Genomic DNA, 10,856 nt, shown 5'->3' with positions numbered 1-10,856 from the left:
GTTCTAAAGTGCCCTTTATTTCTGAGCTCTGTAACTGAGGGCACATTCTTTCTCTGTATGCTTTTTAAAATTCTCATACAATATATATTTGGTCATATTCTTTCTCCTCCCGAGCTTCTCAATGTCCAACTTTTCTCTCTGTTGTGTATTTTTTGCCTTGTGCCCTGTGAGACATATAGACCTCACTTCAGGAAACCCCATCTATAAAGACAAGGTGTGAGTAAAGGCTCCACAGGGAGCTAGTCAGCCTCCTCTGCATGCTTTAGCGCCTCCCCGTGGCCACCAGACCCTTAGCTTAGGTCTAAGCAATATGGACCTGAAGAACACATAAGAACATAGGAGAAGCCCGCGTCACAGACAGGACACCCATGCAAGTTTTCTAGATGTCCTGGAGTCACACCAGACTGGAGTGCACCAGCTGTCATGTGACCTCCTCCTCGGCTGTGTTCTAGGGAACGTCTGCCCTCTCATGTTCTTCTTGCAGTCTCTCTAGATGCTTCTCCTGGATTCTAGAAAAAGTCACTTTCCTGGGAGGTGCCGCTTCTAGACACACTAGGCTGTCTCTGTCTGAGACACTGACCGTCTGGGCGCTTCAGCTGCTCCAGCCTGGTGATCCTCGTCCTTCCTTGTATCCACTGTCTCCTCCCCAGCCATGCCTTCCTGCTGAGAAGCCTTAGCTTCCCCTCCTTCTCTGTCCTCCCCGGGCCTTGAGTCCTGCACTTCAGGAATCTGTTCCTGTTCTGTCTCCACCATTGCCCCCGATGACGTCACTTCCTCCACCACTGCTGTCTTCTCTGTTCTTAGCATCATGTCTTCAGTCACCATCCTTTCTTCAGTTGCGGTTTCTCCTAAAGCCTCACTTGCTCCATCCCGGGTTTCCTTCTGATCTTCTGTAGAGGCCACAGGGATCCCATCCCCTGACTTTGACTCTGCTGACACCTCCCTCCGATCTGCAGCTTCTTCGATTCTTCCTTGTGGGTCCTCCTCAGCCTGGACAGTGCTTCCTCCCAGGAGCCAATTCTGCCCTGTGGGGCTGTCAGTCACTGTCCCTGGAGGGCACTCTTTGTCCTCTCCCCCTTCCTCCTCCGGCTTCTTGCCCTTGGCTTCTCTACACAACACCACCTCTGCCCTGGTGAGCCTTTCCCCGGGAAGATTTTCCTGGGTCATTCTCAAGATGTCCCCTCCTTGAATTTGCAAAGGCCCATTTTCCTCCACTCTCTCCGACTCTGTGTGGCTGTTCTGCTCCTTTGAAGCCCACTCTTCACCTGTGGCTGTGAAAAGGCCCTCTGGTCCCTGGGCTTTGTCTGCCAGCTCAGGTCCAGGAGCTGCTAAACGCCCCCCTCCATCGTGGCTGAGCCACCTCCCCTGATGCCACAGAGCCTTGCTCTCCTGGCCTGGTGGTTCTTCTCTTCCTTTATGTTCTGTGGCTGTGACTTCACTCCCTTTTGTTGATTTCTCAAACTGAGGTGTTGCTTCAAACAAGGTAATGGTTCTTTCTTCGGGTGCATCTTCTAGAAGCCCTGTAACCTCCCACAACTCAGGTGCCTCCTTGGGTTCTGCATCCCCAGCCTCCATCTCATGTGGAGATGCACGGGCCTCTTCCTCAAAACCAACTTCTCTTTGTGTGCCCTCCTCTTCCCCTTTAACTCTGTGCTCTCCTAACAGGACGTCTGCCTTCAGTGCCTCGGCCCCTGCCTCCTCTTCTCTTTCAGATCCAGTTTCCCTCAGAGGTGGTGCGAGCCTCTCAACTCTCTCTGTGCCTCCAGATGCAGCTAATTCCCCAGGGAATGCTGCTCTCGGATCCTGTTCCGTTATGGATTCTTTGTCAGCTACGACTCCCTCCCTTGCTGTGTCTTCCTTACAGAGTTCCTCATGGTTGCCCTGGTAACCCTCCCTGGGGCTTGATGGAGGAGCCTCTCCTGTGGATGAGCTGAAGGGAGTTTCTGCTTCCAGAAATTCCTTCCTCTCCATGCCTGCTCTCTCTGGCCCTGTGTCGTCCATAGGCCCCATGACCTCCAGCTCTGTAAGAGCTTCTTCTTTACCTTGGTCTCCATCTGGTTTTGGGGAGTCCACCTTTCTATCTGCCTCCTTCACTTTAGACGTCTCTGTTTCTTTCAGAACTGCTGCTTCCCCAAGAGTCTCCAATTCTTGCTCCTCTTCAGAAACTGTTCTTCCTTTCTTCATCCCTGTCTGCAGCAAGGTCTGCCTATCCAGGTCCTCATCCCTCTGTCTGTCTACTGCCCGCTCTACACTTAGAAACACAGAGGCTTCTGCTGCTCCCGTTCCTGTGGGGATCAACCTCTCCTCCCCGTGCCTGCTACTCCCTTCTGTGCCTGCCTCCTCCTCACTAGCTATGCTCAGAGGGCACACCCTTTCCTCTGTGGCCTGTTCTGCTGATGCCAGCTGCTCACCTGTAGGGCTTCTCTCCCCTAAGGGAACCTCCATATCAGAATCCTCGGGATGACAGGTACCATCCTCCTCCATCACTGCTTTCTCCCTCATCCCTGCATCCATATCAGCATCCTGGGGATGACAGGTACCATCCTCCTCCATCACTGCTTTCTCCCTCATCCCTGCATCCATATCAGCATCCTGAGGATGACAGGTACCATCCTCCTTCATCACTGCTTTCTCCTTCAGTCCTGCATCCATATCAGCATCCTGGGGATGACAGGTACCATCCTCCTCCATCACTGCTTTCTCCCTCATCCCTGCATCCATATCAGCATCCTGAGGATGACAGGTACCATCCTCCTTCATCACTGCTTTCTCCTTCAGTCCTGCATCCATATCAGCATCCTGGGGATGACAGGTACCATCCTCCTCCATCCCTGCTTTCTCCTTCAGTCCTGCATAGACATCGGTATCCTCAAACTGGAAAGATTCATCTTTCTCCATGGCTTCGTCCTTCAGTGTGCGCATCTCTTGTGCAGCCTGAACAGGTTGCTCATTTGAGTTGATGGCTGCTCTTTCCTCTAACACTAGATTTCCATTTGGTGCCATAAAACAAAAGATGAGAAACAGGTCACTTAGATCAAAGTGTATGAAGCAGAACATAAAATATAGAACTTTATAGGATATTTATGAGATTTTATATATCATCAAGGGGACACTGAAATTATACATCAAACCTTTTGTCAGTTGATAAGACATTGTTAACTAATGTGAACCATGATTGGAAAATGCCTTTCCTTCACTTATAAAAAGAAATTAATTCAAATTTAATGGACACATTACTATAAAAATTGAACATTAGGCATGTTGTGAGCAAACACAACAATCCCCAATATTCTGTTATCAATAAATTATCTCACACATAAAATACACAATACATTCTTTCATTTCAAATATTAATATTTAAAAAAACATTTTACAATAAGCAGAAAAGTATTTACTTGTCTTAAAACTCATAGCTCCCCATAGCACCAAGAGTACGTCTACCTCACTAGACAGCCACATACCCATGGTCCAGAGGTAGCAATTATGTCACATACCACCCCAATATCTTAAAAGGCATCTCTGGTTAGATTCAGCCATCAAATGTTTATTGTTGAGGCATAGCACTTTATTAGAGATGACAGTTTGTATTCCATGTTATGTTATGTCACATGCCATCTATGATGAGTAATCAATTACACGTGTCAAAGCAACAGAAAAAGCAAGACTGGACCTGGAGGTGTGGGGCAATGTCCAACACAAACAGCCCTCCTACAACACTGTTGAAGTATTTCACAAGTCCTGATTGATGAAAGACTGCCCAGACAATCGAGATATACAGGTCTGCTATGTCTCTGAAAGGTCACTGTGTTTCTCAGCATTTACCAGGTCATACGTCTTTCTGAATGATGCATGCAGGGTATCTGAGTATGGGTGACAGCAAATTCCCAACTGGAGGCTCACTGAGATGCTTCAAAGGCAGCATCTCAGCAGTGCAGAATGAAGGAATGGGGTCATGATTTATTTAATGTTAAATATTAAAAACTTTAATAAGTCATTAAATATTAAGTTTTATGTACGTTTGTTTCTGTCTGGTGTGTGCGTGCCCACAACAACACCTAACGAGGTCACAGGACACCTCTGTGGAGTCTGTTCTCTCCTTCCATCTTCACGAGTGTAGCAGGGGTGGAACTCAATCACAAGACTTAGCACAGGAAATGTCTTTACCCACTGAGGCATCTCTTCAGCATAGCTACTCCAATATTTTTCATTTACAAACCAGACTTAAGACTGGGAAGATAGCTCAGTCAGTAAGGTGTCCAGGTGTTGTAGTCCACACCTGTAAATTAGCACTAGAAACCAGTGGGTAGCTGGGCCCCTGAGGGTTGCTGACCAGTCCCCCTATGTCACTTGAAGAGCTCCAGGTTCAGTAAGAGATCCTGTCTCAAAACAAACCATACACAACAGCACATGAAACAGGATGAACAATGCTTTAGAGATGACAATCAAGGGTGACCTCTGACCTATGTACACACATGAACATTCACCACAATGCAGGTACACACTCGCACACACCAACATGAACAACATGGTGGTTTAAATGAGAATGAATCCACAAATTTCATATATTTGAATACTTAATCATACGGTTTGAATACCTGTTGGAACTGCTTGGGAAGGATTAGAAGGCATAGATTTGGTTTGGAATTTCCTCCCCATGCCCCCATTCCTACATTCTTCAATAGTAATATATATTCTGTGCCATTGTGTATCACAAGCTTTAAGTTTTTTAATTTAATTTTATTTATTTAAAAGAGGTTGCCTCAAGAATCACAAGATACTTGGACTTTGGATATTTAAGCAATGTCGAGACTGTAGAAGTCTATGAAAACTCTTGAAGTAGGATTAAGTTAGTTTTGCATTAGGATATGGCTATAGGCCTAGGGGATTAGGAAGTGGAATGTGGTAGGATGAATGAGAATGCCCTACTCCCAACACACACACACACAGAGGCTTATATATTTGAATACTTGTTCTCTGGTTGACAAACTGTTTTAGAAAGATTAGAGTGTGGCTTTGGTGGGGAAGGTGTGTCACTAGGGGTGAGTTTGAGGTTTCAAAAGACCAGCCATTCTGAATGTTTTCTCTCTGCTTCCTCCTTGCACATCAAGATGTGGGCACTTGGTAGCCTGTGTTCTGCTATCATACATTCCTGCCCTCTCAATCAATAATCCAAAATTAAGCCATTTTCTTTGATAAGTTGCCTTGGTGTGTTGTCTATTCTTAGTTGTCAACTTGACTACATCAAAAACTAATTAAAACGCAAATGGCTGTATAAACCCATGAGGAAATTTTCTTAAATTATTTAAGGTGGAAACCCACTTCTGATCTAGATCTTTGAGGTAGGAAAATCCATCTTTATTCTGGTCACACCTTCTACTGACACCCTATATAAAGGACATGAAAGGAGGAAGCTCCCCTCCCCACCCTTCACTTCTTTTCTCTTGCTCTTTCCAGTAGGTCCATTTCTTCATTGGAATTGGAGCCTACTTCTTCTTTTTTGAGTGGGTCTGTTTATCATATTGTGGGGAATGATTGTTTGCATACCACAGTGCACATGTGGGGGTCAGAGGACAACTTTCAATAGGTAGTTCTTTCCCAGCAGTGTGTGGTCACCATGTTTGATACAACATCCTTGACCTTCTCAGCTTGACCTTGCTTGCAGTTTTTGATAACTATTTTACCTACTGTCTTGATCACTAGTTGAGAAAATGTCTTAGAGCTAGATCTCATGAAGGCATCTCCTCAACTGAGGTTCCTTTATCTGTGATAACTCCAGCTTGTGTCCAGTTGACACACAACCAGCCAGTACACCTACAGTACTGCCAGTGACAACCTAAGAGACACTGAAACCTTGGGCTTATCTTTCCCCTTTCTGTCCTCTCATCCTACAACGTTGATGCTCCACCACCTCTTAAACATATCCTGTGTTGTCTGCCTCAGTCTCTTGCCAGTTATCAGCACAAACCACTCGGATGGTAGGCAAAAAGGGGCTGATATGACATTCCATTAAAATTCATATTTAGAAATATATTTTTATATTTTTACAAAGGTGTAAAAAATTAATAAACCAGGTCTGTCAGTGAGGCTGAAGTTGGCTTTTATGAGTCATCTACTCATCCAGGATTCAATTAGCAATTTCCAAAACTGTATGTAAGAGCTCTGGAAGGGATATATAGAGCCAAACTGTCTACCCAGATGGCATGCAGCAAGCAGCAAAGTCACCTGAAAAAAGATGTCCTCCGTTTTTATTTCACTACAGACTATGGCTGATTTAGAACACAACTATGCTGGAGCAACGGTAAACAGCCCAGGATGTCAAGTTTCTTTTTAGTTCAAATTCCTGCACAAAATGTTATTGGAAAGTCAGTTGCGGAAAACACTTAAATAATGTCATCTGGTTTTTAAACCTGCCCTGTAAATTTATGGATTAATTAAACAGCATTCATGAAAACAGGGGAATAAAATTGCCTAGTCACCATGTAATAATATACTGTCTGAATTCTGGGAGAAAATGTGCTAATGACACCCAGCTGAGCTATTATATGAATACACACAGCACAGAGAAGTCAAACAGAACATTCCCAAAGCACGAGAGAGTGGGTAATTGAGGCCTTCCTCGGAGATAGCAGTCAGTAAAAAGAGTAGTTTTCATGGCAATCTCATGAGCTTTGCGGAAGCACTTTACAGAGCAATATTCATCAACAGGTCCACAGGATCTGTGGCTGCAGCGTGTGCCTGTGGGTGAGAGTCAGGTAGCCTAGTGCACTAGCTCTTACGTTTCCAGGACAGCTCAGGAAATGGCACCTTTCTGAGTTTTCATTTTCTTGTCTACAAGATGATACTATCCATGTCCGACTGGCAAAATTCTTGCGGCAATCAACAGTGTTGTTTGCGTGAAGTGGTCAGTACTGCATCTGGCTGTGAGACCCTCATGCCTCCCCCTCTCATGGCCTGTGGTAAACTAGGCCTTCTTCCTGGAGTCCAGCCTTCTCAAGAACATCCTTGTCTACATAGTGTGTTTGGAAGGTTCACCAGAACTCCTCTAAAGGGATGATCTCTCCAATAGTTCAGCATCTCTCCCCAAATGACTCCACATACTGCAAATTCCTCTTCCCAAAGAAGAAGCAAGTCTCTGTTGTACCTTCTACAGCATACACGAAGCTGTCTCATAGTGCTTGATAACTTGTACTAAACGCTGGAAATGGGACAATGTGGTGAGTAAAACAAGTTCCCATACATACATGCATTCAAACCAGAGCGACTTAAAGCAGCATTCATCAAGGCAACTGGCCACTTGTGTGAGTCATGTTCCTTGACTTGATGGCAATCCTGATGATGCAATTATCAGTCAACTGTGCACTGACAGCACTGAATTCTTCCCTACTTCTGAAAAGGCTGAGAAGTTTGCGTGGAGCCCTGTGAAGCACGGTCTACGGCAGCTCTCAATGTCTGTTACCTTAGCAAAGGGAAACTCCCCTGCTTGTCAGTTAATGGAGGGTGTGGCTATAGAATATGACTAATCTGAAAATCAACACCAGAGATTTTATTTTTTGTTTGTTTTGACTTAAGCATCAATGTATGAAACAGCATTTATAGATAATGTCAGTTTCAAAGCTCCTCTTCAGAACTCTGGGCCAATTCCTTTCATCATATCCCATAACCATTAGAAGAGAATAAAATTAATTATTAATTAATTTTAAAAGGGCAAAGGGATGAAACAAGGACTTGAAGATGAAAGACAGAGACAGTCAGCATCTGTAGAGGATTCCTCAGGGTCTTCACTAGGCAACGGCCGACCCTTACCTCTGCCCATGTTGACCTCTGGTTTCTTCATGGGTGTCACCCCGTCATCTGTGGGGCTGAGTCCAGGTTCCTGGGCTTCACCTATTATCTGTTCGACTGATTAGAAAGCACATAAAATACCAAACAAGCATGAGAGGCCATGGGAACCCTGGCATGTTGCATCGTTCAAGCATGTAGGATCAATTCAATTTAAACAGATTCACATTAAAAACAAGTAGAGATCAAACCACTCCCAAGCCCTGATTCTTTTAGAGGAAAACACATGACACACCATAGTCAGTCGTGAAGGGAGGAGACACATGCAAAAAGATTCTTTCATTAAAATAAGACAACAGCCAAGGCAGTGACAGTTGCCAAGGGCAGCACATGCAATGATGGAGTGAGTGGGGAAGCAGCCGAGTCGCCTTTTGGTCTCTAGAAATGTGTTCTCTATTTTACGACACCAGCCATTCCTGCTCCTTGAGACGGCTAACCCTACACCTGCTGACCGCAGCTGGAGCACTTCTTCCATTGGTAGATTTAATGATTTAACCTCAGTACTCACCCAATATGAGCGGAAGCCATGAGAGGCTGACACAGAATTCCTATCAGTTTGACAGTTCACACTCCTACACAAATTCCTACTCTGTAATGCTGATTACTACCACAGACCTCCGAGGGACAAGAGGTCCGGGTTCGAGTTCTATACTCCATGGGGGTTAAATGAAGTACTGTACACATGGCATGCTGGGTTCCCTGTGCTAGCAAGTGCTCTGTGGACCCGGTAGCAATGTGCACTTCTGCATGGCAGGACAATATAAGCATTTTGCACATGTTGCCACCCAAGCCCAAGCCAACATTGTTAACCAAATGTAGTCACATCTGTCTTTAGTGTCTGACAATTCCCCGTCTCCCTCGCTGCTGGCCATCTGAAGGCCTGCACCTCTAACGCCATTATACCCCTGACATCACCTGTGGTTAACTCAGTCAGTAAAACGAGACTGGCATCTGCCTTCTGGTTCAATCTGCACCTCTGAGCCACTCCCCTCTCTTCCCCACCTTCTAACATCACGATGGAAGCTAATCTAAGGACTGCACTTAAAAAACCAAACAAAGCTATGATGTCACTCTAACTCCTGACTAGTTTGAAACAAGTTCGGCAAAGCCAGTGGTTTGGGAAGAAATTCTGTGCTCTCTGTGGTATCTCTCGGTGGGTGAAATGATGACATGACCATTGATCTTAATACAAGCATGGAAACAGAAAGAGAAACGTCATATAGCTCTGATATTGTGTTTGCATTAGGTTACTTCATATGTCCAGTGCACAAGCTGAAACATTTACAGACAACACTACAGTTTGGAGGCACATGTGGGATCTTTGTGCACAGATAGGAAAGTGGGCGGTGGCTTGGAATGGAGGAAAGGTCTTGAGGAATAGAAAAGGCAGAAAAGATTCTGTCATGGAAGAGGCATGGTGGGGGATGGGTGTTTGTGAGGGAGGAAGAGAACAGAGAAGAGAGGGTGGGGGTAGCAGGTTATAGGTGAGCCAGAAAAAAGTACATTTCACATGGGTGTGAATGTCCTAATTAAATCATTACATAGTATGTTAACTACAAGGTTTAGAGCAATATGGCTAACAATATAATTAATAATGATAAGAATAAGAAGCAATAGTTAGATAGCAGCCACCGAAACAAAAACTAGTGTAAGAACCCGTGCGTTCACCTGACCACTACATCTCACTTCGAGTCAATGGTGAGGCTGTCTTCCAGCGAGTCAGGGCGGAACTTATCCCCTGGCCAGTGTGCTGGTCTCTGGAAAAAGTGCCATGGAGCTGAAGTGACCTGTCACAGTTCAATGCCCATCATTTCCGGTAGAAACCTCATTCTAGGTGTGTTATGCTAAAGTAGTTATCAATTTTCAATTGTGGATCTGAGAGCTACCTGGAAGGGAAGATAAGATCGTCTCTGGGCCTCTTGGCAGGGAGGCCATTCTGCTTCAGAGGCCCCGGTGGGACCCTTGCTCTCCTTCTGCCACTGTGAAGGACAAAGTTCTCATCTCCTCATAGCTCAGCCACCACTGCCAGCTGACATCTGGGAGCTTAGGGTTAGGGTTAAATTTCTGTGAGTTCCCTTCCCCTTTCCTGTGGGGAATCGCTCCCACTCCACGGAGATCCTTGTGTTTTTCTCTCATGCATTTGTGTAACAAATTCTGTGGATTGTACAACATCCGGATAAAGAAGATACCCGTGGTTCAAGAAAGAAAACTCAAAACTTTCAAAGTGTGGTCCTTTACACTCTTCCTGATTGAGACAGCAGAGGGAGGGGACACCAGGCACAGGACCTCGCAGACCAGCTGCACTGGAGTTCTCCAGTGGTTCTGCCTAGCCTTCTCCTGAACGCTGCCAGTCCCTCCTCCACTGCTAGAGAAGCAACATGAGCTGGCTCCATCTTAGTGTGTCCTGAGAAAACTGAGAAGCCCAACAGCGATAGAATGATGCCATGGCTCTATTTAAAACCCTACTCCATCAAAATCCACGGAAACAGAGTAAAGACATATGGAAGTTCATTTTCAGTCATATTGGAGAGTATCTTTGTGTCTTGATCATTCTTTGTAGATAATCGATTATCATCTCCAAAGCTCACCACAACAGAACATGACTAGCACCTTGTATCTCCATAAACATGCTCTGGTGTTACCTTTGACATTGAAGTATGGCCCAAGAAGCCAGAATTATTTACAAACCCGAGACCACAGCTGTTCAAGGACAAATTCTACCCTCCTAGTGAGAATCATCATCAGCCCACTCTAAAATTCCCAGTGAAATTATTTCCGGTGGCAGAATGAAGGCTGCACAGTGGTACGCCTGCCTCTTTGACCTCACCTCTGTGTCCCTGTCCCCGTGCCCTTCCCCTTCCTCCTCCCTTTCACCCAAATCCATTACACCAGCTTCCTCTCCAGCTGTGAGCAGCACCTCCCTCCCCAGCCCAGGCACCCTCCTAGCCTTTCTTCAGACCCCTGCAGGTGATACAGTTGCTGCCCCCTGTTCTCCTCATGCCCTCTGCCCTTCCTCA

General features: G+C 45.5%; 1 protein-coding gene across 1 annotated transcript in view; it reads right to left on the bottom strand.

Moving 5' to 3' along the window:
- Positions 1–552: 552 nt before the first annotated feature.
- ERICH3 (glutamate rich 3) overlaps positions 553–10,856 on the bottom strand; it is a gene marked incomplete at its 3' end in the record, with an annotated part of 94,203 nt that continues 83,899 nt past the window's right edge. Inside the window, exons 13-15 of the mRNA XM_080916058.1 lie at positions 9,526–9,596; positions 7,804–7,899; positions 553–2,981 (exon numbers count right to left, since the gene is read on the bottom strand). Of these exons, the coding sequence (XP_080772184.1) occupies positions 553–2,981; positions 7,804–7,899; positions 9,526–9,596 (2,596 nt within the window). The remainder of the gene's footprint in view (positions 2,982–7,803; positions 7,900–9,525; positions 9,597–10,856) is intronic.

This window comes from Micromys minutus, assembly GCF_963924665.1.
Source record: "Micromys minutus genome assembly, chromosome: 4".
In the NCBI taxonomy this organism is placed as follows: domain Eukaryota; kingdom Metazoa; phylum Chordata; class Mammalia; order Rodentia; family Muridae; genus Micromys; species Micromys minutus.
This window is presented reverse-complemented; position numbering and strand designations above follow the sequence as displayed.